The 24937-nt window shown below is 43.5% G+C and overlaps 1 protein-coding gene across 4 annotated transcripts in view; it reads left to right on the top strand.

Annotated features, from left to right (window-relative positions):
• Nucleotides 1-24937, top strand: part of PROM1 (prominin 1) — a 123538-nt gene that overhangs the window by 56388 nt on the left and 42213 nt on the right. For all 4 annotated transcript variants that reach the window (XM_027545078.1, XM_027545077.1, XM_027545079.1 and 1 more), the window contains 5 exons: nt 2687-2892; nt 14978-15098; nt 15960-16023; nt 16879-16968; nt 23910-24127. In XM_027545078.1, the coding sequence (XP_027400879.1) occupies nt 2687-2892; nt 14978-15098; nt 15960-16023; nt 16879-16968; nt 23910-24127 (699 nt within the window). The remainder of the gene's footprint in view (nt 1-2686; nt 2893-14977; nt 15099-15959; nt 16024-16878; nt 16969-23909; nt 24128-24937) is intronic.

Below are 24937 nucleotides of genomic sequence, written 5' to 3'. Positions count from 1 at the left end.
TGATGCTTTTGCCAAAACTCCCAGTTCCCTGTCCTCTCCCTGTGATGGTTTTTGTTTCCTTTTTGTTTTTGCCATTGCCTGCATCTTCTCTTTCAGCTCCAGTAGTCCAGGAAATAACAAACCATCTTGGCAAGCCTAAAATCTTCATCTTCTTTTCAATGCAACCCACAAAGCCCTCCAGAAATCTTGGTATATCAGGACAATATTTAGGTCCTTGCCAGATCTCGGCCAGACTTCAGTCTAGACGTGAACTCTGGAAATGACATATCTTGTTCCAGATACTGTTCGACCCAGTATTTAGTCCTTCCTGGTGACTCAGACGGTAAAGAATCCGCCTACAGTGCCAGGTTCAATTCCTGGGTTGGGAAGATTCCCTGGAGAAGAGAATGACTACCCACTCCAGTATTCTTCCCTGGGGAATCCCAAAGACAGAGGAGCCTGGTGGGCTACAGTCCATGGGGTCACAAAGAGTAGGATACCACTGAGCAACTTTCGCTTCACTTCACTTCATTGGAAAGCTTATATACAAAATATAAAGTTCTTATCTGGAACTAAAGATAGCGCATCTAAAACATTTCAGCATACCTTTCCTGGATTTGGGGTTCTCTGTCTCCTAGAATTCAGAAAGGATTTTAAATTCCTTTAGAAGTAGTAACAATTTTTAAAAATAGTTATAATTTAGAATACTTGCTGAGAAATGATAGCAGAATAAGTAAGAGTTGGTGTGTCTAGAGCTGGTTTTTCAATTGGCCAGTGATATGAGTCCTCAAGGGAGGGTTATATACCAGCAAGTAATGACTCTTCATGGCCCTAGTATCTGGCTTATTGTAAGGAGTATGTTTGATGAATGCATCAAAAATGCACTGTTTTTCCTTTTTATCCTTTTAACCTTATAGAATAAAGGATATCTAATTATATGGAATTAGATAATATTCAAGTGCCATATACACCTAGTTTAATGCTCATAATAAGTATTTGCCCACAGAGTTAGCTAATATTGATTGAACATTTGCTGTGTGCTGGGCCCTTTGCTAGTTGTTTACACATTAGCTCATTTAATTATCTGTCCCTCTCAATCTGCTGACGACGTTAATCCTAATGTAACATTTCCTGCTTTAGAGAATTAAAAGCCACCTCTGCTGGGATTCAGAGCAGGTTCTCAGACTCCCAACGTCAGTGCTGTCTCACAGGGACATCACATTTGCTCATAGGAACAAGACTTGGGTTTCGTTTTCCTTTGCTCTGCTTGGCTTCAGAATGTCTTGCTCTCTAGCTGCTCCAGGAGTTGCAAACCACCAACCTGTAGCTTTTCTGCATTCTTTCACAACGTCTTCCTTTATGTAGGTACGAGTAGCTTGAGGATTGGAGGACTGCAACGAGAATGAGTGTTATCCTCCTGGTGCGTTAATTTTTACTTAGCTGGAATAAAGCCAGTCGTGCTTATGAAAACAGGTTTTGGTCATGTGATTGTGTCTAGAAATTGGGCCCATTAGGAACCTAGGGACATGTGAGATAAAGGCTGCCGAGCCCCGTCCCACTGGCCTGAAATGGGCACTTATGGAGCGTCTGCTCGTGGCAGGTACTCTCCTTGGCGCCTTATCGCTAACTGTATATGCTCTACAATGTTCACGACGACCTTACAAGGTACGTATTTTTATTCCCGGAACCTGGGTGAGGAAACTAACATGTTTGATTTGGAAAGACTGAGCTTTTCCCCCCTAAATTTAGGAATATTCCAGATTCTTCTATAATGCTGGATTTGTCATCAATTGATCCTATCCAAACTACTGTGAATCCTGAATAACTACTGCTGGCTCTGTCTTTCTGGTGAAAAACACCCTTGGTATGTGTGTGTTTAGTCGCTCAGTTGTGTCTGGCTCTTTGCGATCCCATGGCAGTAGCCTTGCCAGGCCTGCTTGTCCATGGGACTTTTCTCAACAAGAATACTGGAGTGGGTTGTCATTTCCTCCTCCAGGGGATTGACCTTCCCTCCCAGGGACTGAAGCAGTGTCTCCTGCATCTCCTGCATTGCAGGCAGATTCTTTACTGCTGAGCCACCGGGGCTTATTCATTATGCAAGGAGTTCTAGCAAAATTTATCATGCCATTTAAAAACAAACAAAGTACCTTTGAAAGTGGAAGTGGAAATGTTAATCTCTCAGTCATATCCAACTCTTTGGGGTTGAAATTAAACCATTTGCAACTTGACTTTGCATTTGGATATTTTCCTGGAAGTTGAAAGGTCTTTCCCAGAACTGACTCACTGGAAAAGACCCTGATGCTAAGAAAGATTGAAGGCAGGAGGAGAAGGGAACCGACAGAGGATGAGATGGTTGGATGGCATCACCAACTCAATGGACATGAGTTTGAGTAAACTCCGGGAATTGGTGATGGACAAGGAAGCCTGGCGTGCTGCAGTCCATGGGGTGGCAAAGAGTCGGACACGACCGAGTGACTGAACTGACTGACTGAAAGAAGGTAGCAACTGCTTGATCCCATATTCTGACAACTCAAATCGGTGCATCCTTTGTTTCAGGAAGGATCTTCAAAATGGACACACACACACACCCCTGAAGGTTTAACCCATGATGGCAAATAGGTTAAAAAGCATGAAATGTGTTCACTGTGGAATGTTCTCTGTGTAATTGGTGTCACAGTGTGTGCTGTTTCTTTTGTTTGACTTGCAGATTATCTACTATGAGATCGGGATTATTATCTGTGCTGCCCTGGGATTGCTGTTTGTTATTCTGATGCCTCTGGTGGGCTTTTTCTTTTGTCTGTGTCGTTGCTGTAACAAGTGTGGTGGAGAAATGCACCAGCGACAGAAGAAAAGTGGTCCCTTCCTCAAGAAATACTTTACAATCTCCCTCCTGGTGATCTGTGTGTTCATAAGGCAAGTAGAACCTTGGACAAGAGCTGAGTGGCTCTGAGGCTGATGAGCAATACTTGTGTTTAACTGTTAAGCACATGAGCTTGAAACAAGAAGAGAATACAGAAACAGAAAAGTAAAAAAACGCAAAAAACAGAAAAGAGAGAAAAAAGATGTTTGTCCCGTGCATCACTATAAACAGAAGTTGGCACTGTCATTGGGCTGCTGTAGTTTAGGTGATAAGCCAACCTCGTGGTACTTTTTTCATTTTGAAGACATCTGAATAAATTCTGGGCCTGCAGAAAGCATTCGCCTTCCAGGACAGCACTTCCTTCCTCTTAAGTAGCTCTCTCAAGACAGGGGCCATGCGGGACGGCAGAGCAAGCATTTACTAGCTTATCTTTATGTCCCAAGGGATCTTTTTTAAAAAAGTTAGTTTTGTTTTTTTTTAAATTGAAGATCAGTTGATTTACAGTATGTTACTTTCAGATGTATAGCACATGATTCAGTTATATGTATATATATGTGTGTGTGTGTACATATATATATATATACATATATATATTCCTTTTCAGGTTCTTTTCTTTTAAACATCATTAAAAATATTGAGTGGAATACCCTGTGCCCTCCAGATGGGTAGTGTCCTTGAATTGGGAGATTAGAATATTGTCGGATGGAATTAGCTTCCTAATCATATAACCAGTTTTCTTGATTTTTACAATTATGCTGGAACCCTGCCTTTTTTTTTTTTAAGTTTGTTCAATGTAGATTCTTATTGTGAGAAAGAAATCTGTTCACTATACCTCTTTCCCCACTGAAAACGATAATTACACTTGCAGTCACAGCTTCTTGAGAGAATGATCTCCAAAACTGTGACTCAGAGTAGGGAATGAGTGTGTGGACATGGGGCTGGGCTTGGGATGCACTGGGAGGTTGAGATTGGCGTATGTGCACTGCCACGTGTAAAACAGAGAGTGGAGACCTGCTGGACAGCACAGAGAGCCCAGCTCGGTGCTCTGTGACGGCCAAGAGCATTAGGATGCGTGTGGCGGTGGGAGGGAGGGCCAGGAGGGAGGGGAGACGCGTATACACATGGCCGATTCACTCCATTGTATGGCAGAAACTAACACGACATGGTGGAACAACTGTACCGCAGTTTAATAAAACATAGCATCGAGACTAGTACTGAGTTAGAAATAAATAGCACATACGTAAATCTAGAAATCTAGCTCCTTCAGGGACTTCTCTGGTGGTCCAGTGGTTAAGACTCCGTGCTTGCAATGAAGGGGTTGTGGGTTCGATCCCTGGTCAGGGAACTTAAGATCCCACATGCTGTGCATGCAGTGTGGCCAAAAAAATAAAATAAAACTCAATAAACTAAAAAAAAAATGTAGCTCCTATAGTGTACCACGTTCTCTAAACATTTCCTTCAGTGTTTTGCGTGGTAATCTGGAGGCAGGTGCCCATACCCTAGTGATGCATTACCCAGTTATAGAATGTGCATATTTCTGGTTCTGTCTGTGTTCTTCCTTTTGGAAATAATATGGAACCCTCTCTTGAAGCCTGGAGCACACTTCATAATTTAGGTTGTTTCTCTGGCAGCCCCTGCTGCTGCCAGAAATTTTCAGTGGACTGACGGATCCTAAGGACACTGCTTTTAAGACGAGGACAATTGTTGTGTAGTAGCTAATTTGTGTCCGACTCTTTTGTGACCCCATGGATTGTAGACGTCCAGGCCCCTCTGTCCATGGGGTTTCTTGAGCCCAAATCAGATCCCTCCAAGAGGAGTGTGCTTCATGATCTTGGCACCCTGGTGGTGATATTTGGGCATCTTTCCACATTCTCTCTGGAGAAGGCAATGGCAACCCACTCCAGTGTTCTTGCCTGGAGGATCCCAGGGATGGGCAAGCCTGGTGGGCTGCCATCTATGGGGTTGCACCGAGTCAGACACGACTGAAGCGACTTAGCAGCAGCAGCAGCCACATTCCCTCATCCATTCAACAAGCGTGTCATATCCAGAAATAGTGCCTATGACATGAGTGATGCTGAGTTTCAGGGAGTCCCAGAGACAGTGAGGAGTGGCGAGTCCCATCCTCCTGGATGTGTCTGCAAGCGTCACAGTTGCTCGATAGCCGGGAGAAAGATTTTTCAGGTTTTGCTAAAGAACTGATATTGGGCAATTTAAGCAGAAAACAGACATTAAATAGAACAATTTAAAGTTCCAAAGTTCTGGCTGCAAACAAAAGAAGAAAAGTTCTTAAAGTGTGGCCATAAGTGGAGGCATGGAGAGAGGTACTATTTGGGGAACTAAAGTTCCCCAGCTAATTTCATGCACCCTGGTTGACAAGCAGGGAGTTTGTGTGTGCGTTTTGTCTGCAAGGAGGGTTGTGGGTTCCTCTCTGTTTCTCTCTTTCCTGTTTCCCTGTGTGTCTGTGCCTCTGCCTCTTGGTTTGTAATTTGAATCTGACTGCTTCTGCACACTGAATTCTGAAAGGCAGCCTAAGGTTGGGGTGATGGTAATTCCAGATGTCCCCAGTCTCTCTGCTTTGTGTTTGAAGTATTTTCAGGAATGTGCAGACCCAAAAGCTAGGGGAGTAGCTACCAGAGGAATGTCAGTTACAGCCCAAGACAAGTCAGACCCTGTGCATTTCCTTGAAGCCTGAAACTTACATCCTTCATTCATCCAGAGTCTTGAACTGTGCTATCTCTTCCTCTCTGCACACCCCTGGACATCAAAGATGAGGTTCAGGTGACAAAGTGTCTTTGGAAAATACTTGTCCTTGGGGCTTCTTGTTAGCACAGTTACCTAATAGTTTCACTTCATATAGATACATGTATTGTAAAGACGTATAAATGTTAAAGTTTCAGTGCAGCAATAAGCTTGGCTTTCATTTTATATAAAATGAATGCTACATAAATTTTTTTATTTTTGAGAACTCAGACTCATCAAACACATTTAGATGAGTTTTTTTTTTTCTTGAGTGTATTTTAGTTTAGAAAATCATTTTAAAAAATACTTCTGTGATTCTATAATCTGCCATACATTCAGTGAAGATATTTTCCCCACTCAAGTAAAACTTATAATTGAATATCATAATTTTAAATTCAATATAGTTAAACCAGAGTGGACCCGCTCTTTGAGGCTGTGACAAATTTTAAACTAATTTATTTCACATAATACATTGAATTTATATACAAATTACAAATAGGTCAAAATAAGATGAGTATTGAGATTGTTTTGTTTACTTTAAATTCAGACTAGAAGCTTAAACTTCTTTACTTTGAATTTTAAAATTTAAATAGTGATTTTTAAGTCCTCCTTTTAGAACGCCTACTTGGTTGCAAGTTTCTTCAACATCATGAGTTGTTTTAAATGTTTGCAAGTAATCAAAACTAGCCAAGAAGATTAAAAACCAGAGGAAAACAGAAATATCCATACTATGACTAGATAAAAACAAGGAGAAACTAGGTCCACAAAATCAGAAGAGTAGATAAAATAAGAGAAGAAGGAGTGTCCACAAAATCATAAGGCAGAAGGAGAAAGAAAAAGAGGTGTTAGCATATGCTTCCAAAGACCTCAGTAGAGATTGAATACCACTGGTATTTAATCTTTGTATGTGATTTTTTTTTAAAGTCCTTTCAGAAGCCCAGAGCAGTCCACTTGCCTTTTATCAGGTTCGGTCCCATTTTGTGGTTCTATACTAAGTGTTACATTCAAAAAGAAGTTGGTTTTTAAATGTCTTGGGTTTTTTTTTTTATATATATCCTATTTTGCAAAAAATTTTAAAATCTTTTCTTTCTAATTGAGAAAGGCATAGGTATCAAGGAGAAAGATCCCCTGGTATACGTGGAATGTATGTGGTCATGCTGTTTCTCCTTCTGAGCTTTTCCCAAGGCGGCTGTGGAATGTTCGAATTCTGCAGACACTGATGTATGTTTACGTAAGTCTGTTTGACCATCAGCAGTAGATTACATCGCCGCGTCTCACGGTGGACTCTTTAAGCAGATGTGTCTTGCTCCAGAAAAAAACAGGTTTTCTCTCCTTTTTTTCCTTTGCATTTATCATCACTGAATTTTTCAGAATTTCAAAAAGGTTATAAGCAACAACAAAAAGGACAGCTGTGCCTTTACTTCTCCAGCGTACGGTTGTTGCTGAGTATACCAGTCAGCTTTTGCCAGTTACTGTGGTGAAAACTGAATCCCAGTCATTTTCAGGAAGGTGGCTGTTTTCAAAGTGAATTTTTGTTGTTGGTCTTAGGATATGATGTCAATTTCCGGGTTTGGAGGCCCCAAGCTTCTAGAAAAGAAATCGAGCTAGCATGCCTGGAAAATCACGAGACTTTTTAATGAGAGGCTATTTGTTTAAGATCGAAACTGAAATTGAAAAGTTATCTTTAAAAAAGTAAGAGGTCAGTCACAGACTTAAAGCATTTATTTGGCTCTTATTGGTGAACTTCACTGTCAGTAGGAATTGGTAGAAAAAAAATTGCTACCCGTCTTAAAGGTTTAGAAACTCTAAAACCTTTTAAACATTTACTTTTAAGTGTATATGAGAGAAAAGTAGTCCATCCATGTAAAATATAGAAAGCGTCATGCTAATATATCATAAAATAAATGCCCATCTTCTGCTAAAAACTTCAAGAGATTTGTCGTACAAACTAAAAGTATGTGTTTTCTATAGCTTAAAATCTCTTTTTGTGTCAGTGCCAGAGAACTATTAGTCATTTGGCTATCATTTGATTGAAATTTTATTCCCTTTATTTTATTGGCTGTCATTTTATTGAATTCATTCATTCATTATCATTATATCCTAAGAGTTGACTGAAGGTGACACTGTTAGTCATTCAGTCATGTCTGACTCTGCAACCCCATGGATTGTAGATGCCAGGCTCATCTGTCCATGGAATTTAATTCCCCAGGCAAGAGTACTGGAGTGGATTGCCATTCTATTCTCCAGGGGATCTTCCCAACCCTAGGATCAAACCCAGATCTCCTCATTGCAGGCGGATTCTTTACTATCTGAGCCATCAGGGAAGCCCAAGAATACAGGAGTGGGTAGCCTATCCCTTCTCCAGGGGATCTTCCTGACCTAGGAATCGAACTGGGGTCTCCCACTTTGCAGGTGGATTCTTTACCAGCTGAGCTACCAGGGAAGCCCTCTTAATTCTCTGTTTCTGTTTGAATAAGAGTTATACAATTGGTTTGTGTAGTATTCAGATTTTTTTTCTTTGATTTGCTGGTAGTATTTAAAAATGGGAAATTTTTTTTAAATAGGAAATTTTATTTAGATTCCAGATTTTTGTGAATAATTGGAAGATCTGGCAAGTCTGGTCTTCTACCATCAAGGGAACACTTACTAGAGGCACAGAGAATCTCTGCCATCACCACCTCTGATCTCCCAGTTCCCCTAGTCCAGCCCATACACTTTGCCCTTCATGCTTTCTGCCTGCCTGCATAGGCATTTGAATTTGCCATCTTTAACTTAAATATAAAATTTGCAGTGAGTATGAAAATCAGCTTTGAAAGTTGGCTGAATTCTATTCCAGAATTCTGTTTAGTACAGTTTTTGAAAAATGATCCATGGCTTTCATCTTAATTAGATTCATAACTGAGTAACAGAAATGTGCCTTTAAATATGTCGGATTGAAAGTCAGTTGTTTTATTGCAATGCTGTGTTTCCTGATTTATGTTTGGAGTGAAGGCATTTATTCAGTAAAGGGATAGTTTCTGCCTGGGACATTCTGCACCTATGGCTAAGCTTCTAAATGGACCAGATGAAACAAAGCCCAGTCCTTAAATCCATCTGCACCCACCTTGGACGCAAGACCCTGTGTTACCCAAGGTTGACCAAGAAGCAGTTCCCACCTCTTTTTAGGGCAGTTCAGCACAGGTGAAAATAAGGCAAAAGAGAGTATGAAGTGAGAAAAACCTGTCAGAACTTCAGGGTGAGCCTTCTGGGAGTTCAAGGCAAGGCATTCTCCTATCCAGGGGATTCAGGGAAAGTTAACAACAAAACTGTGGGTTTGTAACCATACAATGAAAGGTTCAAAGCAGTCCATCCTAAAGGAAATCAGTCCTGAATATTCATTGGAAGAACTGATGCTGAAGCTGAAATACCAATACTTTGGCCAATACTTATGGGAAGAACTGACTCACTGGAAAAGACCCTGATGCTGGCAAAGATTGAGGGCAGGAGGAGAAGGGGGTGACAGAGGGTGAGATGGTTGGATGGTGTCACTGACTCGATGGACATGAGTTTGAGCAAGCTCCGGGAGTTGGTGATGGACAGGGAGGCCTGGCATGCTGCAGTCCATGGGGTGGCAAAGACTCGGACACGACTGAGCGACTGAACTGACTGAGTGGGAGGCTGGGTGTTACAGATCATCCAGCCTGGACTTGAGCTTGCTGCTTGTTTCCCGAGTGCGCTTTGACTTATATGAAAGATGGGCCTGGAGAATGATGAATGACAGAGAACTTGGACGTGATGGGGAAGAGCAAGGGCCTCCCTTTGTGAAGTCCTCTGGTGGGCAGGGGTATCAGGTGGTGATCCTGACTTAGCACATAGAGGGGTGGAAATTTGGTGTGGCAAGAAAAGCTTCAGGAATATTACTGTAACTCAACTTTTTTTTTCCTTCTGTTGACATTACTCCTAAGTTGCTGTTTTGGGCTGTTTGGCTTTATTTTGCATGAATACATCATTTATTAATAATAGCCGTTGTTGCTCTTGGAGAAGGAAATGGCAGCCCACTCCAGTATTCTTGCCTGGAAAATTCCCATAGACAGAGGAGCCTGGTGGGCCCCAGTCCATGGGGTTGCAAAGAGTCGGACATGCCTGAGCGACTGAGCATTATTGCTCTGCTGTAATTTCAGCATCATGAATACTAATGCAAACTTAAGACAGATGAAAATGGATTTGAAGGTGGTCCTCCAAGTGCCAGAGACTATTGTTAATTTCATTTTGAAAGATTATCGTCAGCATGAATGCAAATGTAAAATCCTGGAGCCCTCATGGACACGCAGTACCACTCTCCTTTGTCTCAGAAGCACTGGTCTAATGGCTTTTATGGTTTTGTGATACCACCTGATGCTCACACAAGGAAAGGCCTTTCTCAGGCTCACAGTGTGTGATGTTGGCAGTTGTGGGACCAGACCCTGAGTCGCATGTTCCTGCTCCTACGCAGTCTGCTGCACCTTGCCAACCATGAGAAATAGTTTCAGCATTCTCTTACAGACTGTTGGGGGTTAGTTTGGAAAGACCAATGCATCTGTGTAATATTGCTATGTGAAAGTATTTGTTGTTTTGAAAATTTTAATTTTTTAATTGAAATGTAGTTGATTTACAGTAGCGTGTTCACTTCAGGTGTACATACAGCAGACTGACTCAATTATACACACACACACATATGTATGTATATATACATACGTATACTTATATATAGATATAAGTATATATACACATATGATGTGTATGTGTGTGTGAACATGTGTGTGTATATATATATGAAAGTCACTCCATCATGTCTGACTCTTTGCAACCCCATAGACTGTAGCCCGCCAGACTCCCCTGTCCATAGAATTCTCCAGGCAGGATTACTGGAGTGGGTAGCCATTCCCTTCTCCTATATATATGTGTGTGTGTGTGTGTGTGTGTATTTTACATTCTTTTCCCATATAGGTTATTACAACATACTAAGCTCCGGGAGTTGGTGATGGACAGGGAGGCCTGGCGTGCTGCAATTCATGGGGTCACAAAGAGTCGGACACGACTGAGCGACTGAACTGAACTGAACTGAAGCATAATTCCCTGTTATATAGCAGGTTCTTAAGTCCCTGTTGGTGATTTATTTAATATATAGTAGTGTGTATATGTTAGTCCCAACCTACTAATTTACCACCCCCCTTCTTTGGTAACGGGATCAGCCTTACTTTTAGGAATGACTCATGACCGAAATGGGACAAACAATTACTCATTTATGCAGGACTGAGAGGTGTCCTGGGGACAGTTGAGGCTTGGTGCAAAAAAGGCAGCTGGCCACCCTGCTTGTTAAAATATTAACATATAATTCTTAAGATGCTGCTTTTGGTGAAGAAGCAGAAGTGTTCATATTCTGAATCAGATTTTCCCCCAAAGTTTGCATATTATTTGCAAAACTTTAGAAACATAGTTACACCTTCTATTCTATGGTTACAAACTAAGTTCATTACAAACTAACAATTTTGTTAACTTCTGCAGATAACTTCTGCAGTGCTATTATGTTTATATAACTTTTTGCTGCCACCTATGGCTAAAGCCAACAGCGCCTTAGAGATTCAGTTCAGTTCAGTTCAGTCGCTCAGTCGTGTTCGACTCTTTTAGACCCCATGAATCGCAGCACGCCAGACCTCCCTATCCATCACCAACTCCCGGAGTTCACTCAAACTCATGTCCATCGAGTCGGTGATGCCATCCAGTCATCTCATCCTCTGTCGTCCCCTTCTCCTCCTGCCCCCAATCCCTCCCAGCATCAGAGTCTTTTCCAATGAGTCAACTCTTCGCATGAGGTGGCCAAAGAACTGGAGTTTCAGCTTCAGCATCATTCCTTCCAAAGAAATCCCAGGGCTGATCTCCTTCAGAATGGACTGGTTGGATGTCCTTGCAGTCCAAGGGACTCTCAAGAATCTTCTCCAAATACCACAGTTCAAAAGCATCAATTCTTCGGCGCTCAGCCTTCACAGTCCAACTCTCACATCCATACATGACCACAAGAAAAACCATAGCCTTGACTAGACGGGCCTTTGTTGACAAAGTAATGTCTCTGCTTTTCAATATGCTATCTAGGTTAGTCATAACTTTTCTTCCAAGGAGTAAGCGTCTATTAATTTCATGGCTGCAATCACCATCTGCAGTGATTTTGGCGCCCAAAAGAATAAAGTCTGACACTGTTTCCACTGTTTCCCCATCTATTTCCCATGAAGTGATGGGACCAGGTGCCATGATCTTCATTTTCTGAATGTTGAGCTTTAAGCCAACTTTTTCACTCTCCTCTTTCACCTTCATCAAGAGGCTTTTTAGTTCCTCTTCACTTTCTGCCATAAGGGTGGTGTCATGTGCATATCTGAGGTTATTGACATTTCTCCCGGAAACTTGGGGATTAGCAGTTTTTTTTTTTTTTTTTGTTTTTTTTTGTTTTTTTTTTTGGTTTTAATTTTATTTTATTTTTAAACTTTACATAATTGTATTAGTTTTGCCAAACATCAAAATGAATCCACCACAGGTATACATGTGTTCCCCATCCTGAACCCTCCTCCCTCCTCCCTCCCCATACCATCCCTCTGGGTCGTCCCAGTGCACCAGCCCCAAGCATCCAGTATCGTGCATCGAACCTGGACTGGCAACTCGTTTCTTACATGATATTTTACATGTTACAATGTCATTCTCCCAAATCTTCCCACCCTCTCCCTCTCCCACAGAGTCCATAAGACTGTTCTATACATCAGTGTCTCTTTTGCTGTCTCATACACAGGGTTATTGTTACCATCTTTCTAAATTCCATATATATGCGTTAGAATACTGTATTTATGTTTTTCCTTCTGGCTTACTTCACTCTGTATAATAGGCTCCAGTTTCATCCACCTCATTAGAACTGATTCAAATGTATTCTTTTTAATGGCTGAGTAATACTCCATTGTGTATATGTACCACAGCTTTCTTATCCATTCATCTGCTGATGGACATCTAGGTTGCTTCCATGTCTTGGCTATTATAAACAGTGCTGCGATGAACATTGGGGTACACGTGTCTCTTTCCCTTCTGGTTTCCTCAGTGTGTATGCCCAGCAGTGGGGTTGCTGGATCATAAGGCAGTTCTATTTCCAGTTTTTTAAGGAATCTCCACACTGTTCTCCATAGTGGCTGTACTAGTTTGCATTCCCACCAACAGTGTAAGAGGGTTCCCTTTTCTCCACACCCTCTCCAGCATTTATTATTTGTAGACTTTTGGATCGCAGCCATTCTGACTGGTGTGAAATGGTACCTCATAGTGGTTTTGATTTGCATTTCTCTGATAATGAGTGATGTTGAGCATCTTTTCATGTGTTTGTTAGCCATCTGTATGTCTTTTTTGGAGAAATGTCTATTTAGTTCTTTGGCCCATTTTTTGATTGGAAATAAAAGCAAAAATAAACAAATGGGACCTAATTAACCTTAAAAGCTTCTGCACATCAAAGGAAACTATTAGCAAGGTGAAAAGACAGCCTTCAGAATGGGAGAAAATAATAGCAAATGAAGCAACCGACAAACAACTAATCTCAAAAATATTCAAGCAACTCCTACAGCTCAACTCCAGAAAAATAAACGACCCAATCAAAAAAAGATTAGCAGTTTTAAATGTAATATTTTAATGTTTAAAAGCTTTGACACAAAAACAAACCAGCTGGTCAAATTAATTTGTCAAGAGATTGTTAGTTATTAGTCAACATTAAGAGACCTTAAAATGATAAATGTATAAAACGTAGGCATATATATAAATTTTAAGACATATGTAAAAATGTATAAAATAAAATGTAGACATTTTGGGTGGCTTGAAAAATATGGTTTTTATTTTCATGTAAAGCAGCTTTCATGCCAGATGTCTTGTATGTTGTGTGTGTATAAAAATATTTATTTACTTATTCATTATTTGCCACCAGTTATGGTGGTCGGGCTCAGTAGTTGAGGCGGGTGGATTTAGCTGCTGTATGGCATGTGGGATCTTAGTTCCCTGACCAGGAATCGAACTTGCGTCCCCTACACTGCAAGATGGACTCTTAACCACTAGACCACCAGGAAAGTCCCTCATGCAGTGTTTTTGAAACTCTTTATAGAAGTACATCTTACATGGAGAGAAGTGCATAAGCACACCTGTATGAGTTTCCATGCAGTCAATACACTTGATTACGTCATTACCAGCCCCTCCCCCAAATATAACCAGTGACTTTTAGCTTCATCATTTTGCTTGATTTTGTACTTTGCATAAAATGGAATGACATAAGATGTACCCTGTTATGTGCAGCTTCTCATATAACATTTTAATGCTAAAGTAATTCGTGTTTCTTTTCAACCTGGACAATGCAGTAGTTAACAAAGACAAACTAGATTAGCCAAAAACACGGGAAAGCCCAAGCCAATCTTATGATTTTAGTATTTTTCCTGATAGTCTTCTTGAGGGAAGCAGTGGTATGTATGTGGTACCTGTGTGTGTGTGTGTGTGTGTGTGTGTGTGTGTGTGTGCACATGTGCTGCATGGAACCTATATACATACATTCGCATCTGTACAGAAGTGTGACTGTTTTCCACACTCTGCCTTATAACCTGCGTAACTTCTGTTCTCTCAACATTGTTCTATTTATGAGATTCATACTTAACAGAACGATATATCTTCTAAAATTTATTTACTTTTAATCAGAGGACAATTGCTTTACAATATTGTGTTGGTTTCTGCCGTAATCAACATGAATCAGCCATAAGATACACGTGTCCCCTCCCTCTTGAACTTTCCTCCTCCCTCCCACCCCATTCTGCCTCTAGATTGTCTCAGTGAACCAGGCTGAGCTCCCTGCATCTACAGCGCCTTCCCGTTAGCTCTGTGTTCGTAATGTAACGCATATGTTTCCACGCTGCTCTCTCCATTCGTCCCACCCTCTCCTTCCCCCGCTGTGTCCGTAAGTCTGTTCTCTCTGTCTGAGTCTCTGTTCCTGCCCTGCAAATAGGTTCATCAGTACCGTTCTTCTAGATTCCATATATATGTTAATATATGATATTTGTTTTTCTCTTTTTGATTTACTCCACCCTGTATAACACGCTGTAGGTTCATCCACCTCACTGGAACTGACTCCAATTCAGAACAATGTGTCTTGAATTGGATATGCCTTCTCTGAGAGGGCCGAGTCCTGTTCTGGGGTGCACATGTGGTGGTGGGTGGGTTATGGGCTGGAGGCGGGAAGGCTGCGGCAGTGGAGGGGCGGGGCTTGTGAAGGGGCGGGGCTCTTCAGGAATACCATCTCCCTCCTGGCTGCGGGGCTGTTCTGTGTCTGGTCTCCCGGCCACGGCTGGCACAGTAAATGTGTCCTCTTCTCCATCCCCTTTCCTGCAGCATCGGGATCATCTATGGTTTTGCCGCAAATCATTACATGCGGACTAACGTGGAAGAGACTCGGAAATTGTCAGAAAGTAACTTAAACGACCTGAGAACTCTCCTGAATGTGGTGCCAGGGGTAAGGACCACAACCTGTATTTCCCCCGACGCTTTGTGTCTGAGGCCTTTTGGAGTTGCTTGTATAGTTGGAATCACATTTGAACCTGCTGAAGTCCAGGTGTTGTCTTTTAATTTTGCAGATAAAGGAATAAAGGCCTAGTAAGTGATTTTTTTTTTCAAGAGTACAAAGTCTCATTTCAGAATTAGTGCTCTTATTTCTGGAGAAGGAAATGGCAACCCACTCCAGCATTCTTGCCTGGAGAATCCTGTGGACAGAGGTGCCTGGTAGGCTGCTGTCCATGGGGTCGCACAGAGTCAGACATGACTGAAGCAACTTAGCATGCATGCATGCATGCTCTTATTTCATTTCACTTTATTTTTTGTCTTTATTAAGGTATAACATAATACTTGTTATAGAAGTGCTTAACCATTTTGAAGATCTCATGATTTCTTTAAAAAGCAATATCTCTGGTGTCACTGTCCTTTCTTCTTGGCAATATAATTGACCCCACATCGTTTGCTTGAAATTGCTCTGGTAATGAAACCTGTTTTATAAACACTGATTTGCTAATATTTGTATGTGTGTGTGTTCTCATTGCTCAGTCGTGTTCGACTCTTTGTGACCTCATGGTCTGTAGCCTGGCAGACTTCTCTGTCCATGGGATTTCCCAGGCAAGGATACTGGAGTGGGTTGTTATTTCCTTCTCCAGGGGATCTTCCCATCCCAGGGATTGAACCCTTGTCTCTTGGCTTGGCAGGTGGATTCTTTACCACTGAGCCACCTGGGAGTCCTGCCTAATTTTCAGATGTTAAATCTCTTTTTATTGTGGCTTGGGACCTCAAGCGGAGGTTTCATGTAACTTTTTTTTTTTTTTTTAAGCAAATTGACTACATACTGGACCAGTTTACCCTGCCTAAGGAGAAAGCATTTGACGATCTGGACAGTGAGTAACGTTGAACGTTGCCTCCGATTTGGTTGTTTGTCTTGGCTAGGAGATACTGTGGTCATCTCCCGTAAAACATAGACTAAGAAATGAAGTATGCCGTTTCTCCAATTCCTGCCTGAACACGGGAGAAACCGAACCGTAATTCCCTGGTGTTATTGACAGTGTGTTGTTGGTGACTCAGACACTGAAACCTTGAGTTTATTGTGAAAACGCTCTTGCTTTCCTGCAGCCACGGCACTTCTGCTTCACTCCCCTCGTGAGAGGAGAAGTGGGTCTCTGTCAGGTCTGCTGTTAAAGACAGAGCGGGACCCAGAGGAGCTGTGGCTTCCGGAACAGAGGGGTGGGCGGTGCTGTTTCCCGAGTGCTCAGCTGTTAGCAACCTGGGCCTCTTTTGCCCTCAAGACATCTGGTAACACCTGGAGGCAATTTTAATGTCCTGATCAGCCTCTACCTCTTCGTTGGTAGAGGCCAGGGATGTGGCTAAAAGTCCTACAAGGCAGCCCAGCAACAAAGAAGGATCCGGCTCCAGGTGTCGCTAGAGCCAGGGTTCAGTGACCCTGGTCCAGCTGGAGATGGGGGCGGGACGCGGGCAGCCAGGGATCAAGGTGAGAAGGCACACAGGTTCCCGGGGCGAAGAAACACCAAGTCTGCACTAAGTCTTCTGAGGGGCGCAGCTGGTGTGGGCACTTTGACGTGTGCCAAGAAATCGCCACATGACAGTTTCTGCTCAAGTGGGCTGTAGGGTGCAAAGTGGGAGAGACTAAACCAGGCCATGGGACCCTGCCCTGCAACCTAGAGGTCAGAGACGAAGAGAGCCCATCCTCAACATCCCTTATACTTCTTGGGATTTAGATATTAACTTGTTGGTGGGAGGCAGCATTTACGAGCGTCTCAAACCCAAAGTGCTCCCTGTGCTGAAGGACATCAAGGACTTGGCAGAAGGTAAGCGGCATGGCCCCAGGGCCCAGACGGTGTCTACCTGTCCCGCCTCCACTGGGACAGCGCAGCTTCCCACCCTCCCTCCCTCCCTGTCTTCCTTCCTTCCCTTCCTTCCACACCTGGCCCCACACCCTTTCCAGTCTCCTCTGCCAGCACCCTGCTTTCCACTGCAGCCGTGAATCCCAGTGTTCATTCTCATGTGAGTCCCTGAAGGTGTTGTTCTCCTCCAGACCCTGTGCAGCGTGTGCTTCATCTGCTGAAATGCCACAGAACCTTCTTCAACTAATACACATGTATCCATACATATATATGTATATGTTAACTCTGTGTGTGTGTTAGTCACTCGGTTGTGTCCAGCTCTTTGTGACCCTATGGACTGTAGCCCATCAGGCTGCTCTGTCCATGGAATTCTCCAGGTTACAAACTGGAGTGGATTGCCATTCCCTTCTCGAGGGGATCTTCCCAACCCAGGGATTGAACCCAGGCCTCCTGCATTGCAGACAGATTCTTTACCATCTGAGCCACCAGGGAAGCCCTGTATTACCTCTGTCCAGAAACAACTGGGTTCCTAGACTGTGTATTTAACCCTGTTAAGGACTGAAGTTTAAAACAGTAAGGCCTACCTTTAGAATATCTAAAGAAAGCTAAGTGCTGAAGAATTGATGCTTTTGAACTGTGGTTTTGGAGAAGACTCTTGAGAGTCCCTTGGACTGCAAGGAGAAACAACCAGTCCATCCTAAAGGAAATCAGTCCTAAATATTCACTGGAAGGTCTGATGCTGAAGCTGAAACTCCAATACTTTGGCCACCTTATGTGAAGAACTGACTCATTGGAAGACCCTGATGCTGGGAAAGATTGACAGCAGGAGGAGAAGGGGGTTGCAGAGGATGAGATGGTTGGATGGCATCACCGACTCTATGGACATGTGTTTGAGTAAACTCCGGGAGTTGGTGATGGACGGGGAAGCCTGGCATGCTGCAGTCCATGGGGTCACAATGAGTCAGACATGACTGAGTGACTGAACTGAACTGATCTTTAGATCAGTTAGAATGAGTCTTATCCCATGATTAAATCATCACCAATCACAGCAGAGGCTCAGTGGTATCTGAATAAAGGAAGGTGGATGGAGGAGGAAAAAAGAAAACAACAACAAAAAAAGGTTTCTTGCTTTTGTCCTTCCTGGGGTATTGTTAGGGTATACCAGTTGTCCAGCATTTCACAATGAATCTGCTTAAACTAGTGGAAATAAATCTGCATTTAATGGTTAATCTTGGTTCTATCCATGAACCATAATTGTGAGGGAAGGAGATGGCTTGAGGACGAGCCCTTCTTTCCCCAGGTGGTAAGGAACTGAGGCTTCCTGCCAACCAGGTCATTGACTGAGAAAGCTGATGGACCAGCCCCGGTCAGTCCTCAGATGAATGCAGCCCCAGCTGCCAGCTTGACTGTAAGACCTGGGAGATCCTGAGCCCAACCAGTCAGCCAAGCCAGTCCCAGGTTTTGACCCTCACATACTGTGAGATAATAAATCTCTGTAGCTTTAAACTGCTGACTTTCGAAATAATATCTCCTGCAGCAACAAATAACTAATACAGTAGACAATCATCAGTTTCCTCTCCAGGCTTCAACACATGAGGAAGGAGAATGAAAAGTTTCTGATTTCCTAGTCAGTATATACTGTGCTATTGGTGATTCCTTATCAGACTATAATACTCCTTGATTTTAAGGCAGCAGATATTGTATAGACTGTTGAATTAATAAATAATCTTTTTGGGGGAAAAGAATCACATTAAATGCAATATTGATTAAATATACATCCTCATTTCATGAAAGTTAAAATGTAAAAAAGAAAGTGAAAGGAGCCTGTGAATCAAGGAAATGTGGCAATCTTTAAAAACTGAAAAGAGGGCCTGCCGTGGAGCAAAAACATAATGAATGAGAGAAAAAAATGCACAAAAAGAACAGAGTGTTTAGATAAAGAGCTCACTGTCCAAGGAGTGTAACCTCTTTTTCCTGTTAATTAGTACATGTTCTTACAACTGAGCGTTACCTCTCTTTCCTCCAGCAACCACACTTACGAATGAGCTGTTTGTGATCATGGCCAAGACGTGGCCCCAAAACCGCGTGTTATGGGGTTTATTGAAAGTTAAATGGCATTAGTTATAAAATGGAAAAGACCTTGATGCTGGGAAAGATTGAGGGCAGGAGAAGGGGGTGGCAGAGGATGAGATGGTTAGATCGCATCACTGACTTGATGGACATGAGTTTGAGCAAACTCTGAGAGACAGTGAGGGACAGGGAAGACTGGCGTGCTGCAGTCCATGGGGTCATGAAGAGACACAACTGAGCAACTGAACAACAGCAATCAAGCGACACCCTCCATAAGCAGAGTGTCAGGCTGGAGTATCAGAGATTAAACAAGTGGGTTTGCAATGGAGTAACCTGTGTTTGTTCATTAAGCTCATTACCTAATAGTATGTAGCAGGGGGTCTCATAAATACCATCCTTTAAAGTAGTGATGAGTAGACTTGATATTACCAGACAATACTAAATATGAAATGAAAATATTTCTGCCTTCTTCAGGGACAGTCAAGGCCCTGACGGAGATTTACCGTTTACATTCATAAGAGAAATCAGAGGCTGAAAGTGTAACTGGGGACTAGTGAAATAGGATGGGAGTTTGGTCTGGTATGTTTTTTTTCTTCCAAGCTCACAAAGCCCTTTGAATTCTATGCACAGACCACAGTTTACAAACCGCCTATTTCAGCTCAGTTTCTCCAGGTAACCAGGTTATATTTGAGACAAGGGTTGTCATAGAGTTGAATAACAAATTTTCTGCAATGTCTTGGTCACTTGCTGTTTGAGCATTTCAGCCACAGGAAGGAAAATGAAGCCCAGACTTTATCCCAGAGAACTTTGCCTCTGTAGCTGCCACCAACACCTCCTACCCCGCCCAGTCCTGCGTCTTAGCAGAAAATATTACTTAACTGGCAGGAACAGAACTAGGAGGAAAGATGGGGCCCAGTGGCTCCTTGCCGCTTCACCTTGCGACTTCTTCCCTTGTGTCCAGTAGACACGTAAAAGCCTTCCCCGTCCGCTGCCTCCAGCATCCAGCAGATCCTCTGTGTCTGCTCGTTATAACGTCAGATGTTGGCACTTCGCCAGTGGGTTCACCAGTCCTTGGTCAGGATCTAGATCCTACAGACTGCAGCTAAGAATGCTGTGCACTGCAACTGAGACCAGGCACAGCCACATAAATGAATACATATGAAAAGAGCGAGCTGGTGTGACCACAGGGTGATGCCAGCCGCCTCCGCACCCCGGATCCCTCTTGAGCCCGTTCACTGGAGTATTGGTCTGCCAAGCTCTCCCCCAGCTCCAAAGCTATGTGAACATAAGCACTGTGCAAAAGTGTACGAACGATGCGGCGTGGTTGACACGTACTTTACTTTTTTGCCTCGTCATTGTTTTTCATTCGCTCAGTCATGTCTGACTCTGAGACTCCATGGACTGCAGCATGCCAGGCTTCGCTGTCCATCACCAACTCCCCAAACTTGCTCAATTTCATGTCCTTTGAGTCGGTGGTGCTATCTAACCATCTCATCCTCTGTTACCCCTTTCTCCTCCCACCCTCAACCTTTCCCAGCCTCAGGGTCTTCGCCAATGAGTCAGCCTCCTGGTTTGCCCAGTGTTTAACATTTGCCTTACAATTCTAGCTGGATCAAAATCGATTAAAACAGATCTTATTTTTCTTTTCAGTGCTTCCCGTATTATTGGAGTTTTATATATTTCTTAAAACCAGCCTTTGTGGTTAAATGTTAACCTCTGGTGTTGCCAGTACTTAGGAAACTGCTTCACCAGGTTTTATTTATTTATTTATTTTTTTGGCTAAAAATTCTTTGTAGCCTTAAGTATCTGGTGGCCTTTGGAGAAAGCAGAAATCTGCAAATGGATTTCTGCAAATCATGTTTGAGCTGCAGGCCAGGACCTATAAAGGAAGTATGCTATGAGCTGGTAAAATGTTAATTAGTTAAAATTGAGAATCTAAAATATCTTTCCCCTGACTTCAGATACATAATATATGTCATCTTGGTAGGCTTGGAATGACTCTCAGAGTTATAACCCAGTAGACATTTTATGAAATGCTTTGAAGCCTTTGAGCTATTTCTAAGTCATTCTTGGGGCATGACAGTATAGCCACCCATAAGCCAGGGCGTCTACATGTGGTCCCTAAATGGACTCATGTTTAGTTGGTGATGGACAGGGAGGCCTGGCGTGCTGCAATTCATGGGGTTGCAGAGTCGGACACGACTGAGCGACTGATCTGATCTGATCTGATCTTCCTGGGCCTTCAACTCATTTTATCATCCATCATTCTTTGTTGTTATTTTCCTTCATTCCTTGCCTTGAAATGACTCATCCTGAAGTCAAAGTGCAAAGGGCTATGGGAGTAAACCATGGAACATTAAAGCGTGAGGTGTGCCTTGTGTGGTGTGAGTCATATTTGGGGACGCTCTTTTTCGCTTTCCTGTGTGTTTCCAGTTGTAGCCACGCTCTTGCTCCCCTATGGCAGATACTTATTGAGCCTCTAATGTGAGCCGGGTGCCAGCTCCATGCTTTGCTGCTAAACCTGGGAGGTAGGTGGGAAAGACGAGAGTCTGAGGCTCAGAGTGACTCTTTGATGAAGTCTCTATTATTGTCTCAAATTACTGTTAAAATAGTAGTTCTTCTGCTACCTTGTTATAGCATCTTCGGCAAACTTCCACCGATCGGGACCTTGTCTGCTCACCTGCAGATTAGGAGGTTGGTTGGGTCATCTCTTGGCTGACGAGGAGAGTCTCTGCTTCTAGGTGATGCTTCAGCAGGTTCACACTTCGGAGATGACATTGCCCATGTCATCCAAGATGGCACCCCAGCCTAGGTCTGGCACTCTAAGACCTGGGGAGGCTTCCAGGGTTGCATTGTCTGCCTCTTCATCACAAATAGGGATCGTAGCTTATTGGAACAGAAAATCTTGGGGTCTGCTTCAGACAGTCCTTTGTCTTGAATTTTGATCCAGTCCTGGAAGGTAGCTAGAAGAACTGGGGTGAGACCGCAACATAAAAGCATTAAAGTGTGTGTGCATGTGTGTGTGGTTTTAGAACCAAGTTTTATGTGGTTGCCAGAGACAATTGGGGAAACCAGCTTTTAAGGGCATTCACACTTTTCCTGGGCTTCCCTTGTGGCTCAGCTGGTAAAGAATCCGCCCACAATTCGGGAGACCTGGGTCCGATCCCCTGGATTGGGAAGATCCCCTGGAGAAAGGAAAAGCTACCCACTCCAGTATTCTGGCCTGGAGAATTCCATGGACTGTATAGTCCATGGGCTCGCAAACAGTCAGACACGACTGAGTGACCTTCATATCACACTTTTCCTAGTAACACCCTGTTGTGACCTGATACCCCACCATCTGTTTTGTGAGCCCGGAAGACAAAAAGCAGTATCCTCTAAATTTCACGTCTCTTATGCTGTGATTTTAAGTCACTGGAGAAAAGAGTTATATTTTGCTACCTGCCTGGTCATGCATATTGATTCCTGAGCACCAGAGAAATCAGAGAGCAAACAATCTGTATGGATCGCCGAGGATAAGAATGTGTCCTAGGCTCTGGAGGCTTCTAAAATAAAAGAGGCGGACTCTGCCCTTGAGGGATTTCAATCTGATCATTCTGATCCCTACATTTTGTGATAAACCTTGTGGTGGCCTTACCATTTTTCAGATGAGGAAGTTGCTGAAGAATATTCAGGTATCTGCTTTGGGTTACACAGAGAGTATCTATGTTGAAATCCGTACCTAGACTGCCTGAAACTAAATCTGGGATCTTTTCTCTCTCTCTCTCTTTTTTTTTTTTAACATTCTCCTTTAATTTATTTATTTATTTTTAAATTAAACGTTTTATTTTTCTTGGGGTGTAGCCCATTAACAATGTTGTGATAGTTTTAGGCGCACATCAGAGGGACTCAGCCGTGCATACACGTGTATCCATTCTCCTCCAAACCCCACTCCCATCCAGGCTGCCACGTCACACTGAGCAGAGTTCCCTGTGCCACACAGCAGGTCCTTGTTGGTTATCCATTTTAAATATCGCAGTGTGCACATGTCCATCCCATGTCCATGTCCATGAGTATCCCTTCCCCCCACCCTTCCCCCCTGCCGCTGCCGCTGCTAAGTCGCTTCAGCCGTGTCTGACTCTGTGTGACCCCGTGGACAGCAGCCCCCAGGCTCGTCTGTCCACAGGATTCTCTAGGCAAGAATACTGGAGTGGGTTGCCATTTCCTGCTGCTCCTTCCGCCTTGGCAGCTATAAACTCACTCTCTACGTCTGTGAGTCTGTTAACCATAAAGCCTTTCTCTACGTCTGTGAGTCTGTTGTCAGTCAGTTCATTTGTATCATGTCTTTTTAGATTCGGCATCTAAGGGACCAACTCTGTGATCTCTTGCTGTGTCTACTTCCAGCTTTTTTAATATCCATCACTAAGATCTATCTGGGTGTCATCAGGTTTTCTGTGAATTAAAACTACCTGGGATTGGCGGTGTCTGGGCTGACCTCCTCAAGGCTGGGCAAGGCTAGGGTGGGGACACCTTTTCTTGTGGCTGCTGCTCCAATGCCAGCCACTTAATGCTGCGCGCATGAGTCCCAGTCCCATTCCTAGGTTGATATTCGCCCCTGTGTGTCTGAAGGAGCCCCCAGATGGGGGAACTGAGCTGGCTGGAGTCGCTGGCAGAGGCAGATGGGGCCACGGTAGCCCTGTTTTCCCCTGTCAGGCTGCCCATCACAGCGGGTTCTCCTGGGTGCAAGTTGATCTCAAGTTCCTTTAAGGTCCTTTTGTAGATGGGAAGGGATTTTTTCCCCCCACTGGTCAGCCCAGTGGGTGCCTCTGTTCTGAAGCAGGCTGTGTTCCTAACAGACATGAAAACTAATAGAGATACCCTGGTCCGAATGAACACTGTCTTAACGGACATGAAGCAGTCATCTGCACAACTTCGCACCAGCCTGAGAGATGTGAAAACAAGCATGGAGCAAACACTCATGGATCCCCAGTGCTCCTCACCTGCAGCGGCGCCCACGTGCGACAGCATCAGGAAGTCTCTGAGCGTCCTGGATGGCAGTGCCAATTTTGATCACGTAAGGAGAGGGCAGTCCTGCTCCAGGGCAGTGTCACTGGGACGGCTGGGGAGGCTTCAGCGTGGTTCACCCACCAGGGGACCAGTGGCCGGGGGGAGGGGGGATCTCTGTCAGCCTTCCTGGTTATGTGGCTACCACATCAGAATGGCTGCAGCTGGAGAGAAGGGAGGATGGGAAGTGCTCCCTGAGAGTTCTCTGCCATTCGTTGATTGGAACGTATCAGGATGAATGAGCTGCCAAGGTGGCGCCAGTGGTCAAGAATCCACCTGCTGATGTGCGGGACCCAGGAGACGCAGGTTCGATCCTGGGGTGGGGAAGATCCCCTGGAGGAGGGCACGGCAACCCACTCCAGTATTCCTGCCTGGAGAATCCCTCGGACAGAGGAGCCTGGTGGGCTACAGTCCGTGGGGTCACCAAGAGCCAGAAACGACTGAGTGCGCCCCGCCACCCTCAGCATGAATTCAGCTCCCCACCGTTCTTCTTTCTCTGTTTATTTTCCTTTGACAATTTCAGTGTGTGTTTTTAAAAAACATTGGCTATATTCCCTGTGTTGTACAGTGAATCCTTTAACTCATGTTATCCACAGTACTTTGTACCTCTTCACTCCCAATCCTGGCATTGCTTCTCCCCACTTCCCTCTCTGCATTGGGACCAATGTATCTGTGATGAATTCAGCTTTAAAAATGAAAAAGGAAGCAGAATGCCTTTTTGCAGACATTTAAAAATTAAAATGTGCTTTTAAATGATAGGCCTAGTAATATTAACCACAGATACCAAAATATAAGGTAATATCTCAACAATCCCAAGATT

The sequence above is a fragment of the Bos indicus x Bos taurus genome, chromosome 6, assembly GCF_003369695.1.
Source record: "Bos indicus x Bos taurus breed Angus x Brahman F1 hybrid chromosome 6, Bos_hybrid_MaternalHap_v2.0, whole genome shotgun sequence".
NCBI lineage: Eukaryota > Metazoa > Chordata > Mammalia > Artiodactyla > Bovidae > Bos > Bos indicus x Bos taurus.
Note: the sequence above shows the minus strand (reverse complement) of the source record. Positions and strands in the feature narration are given on the sequence as shown.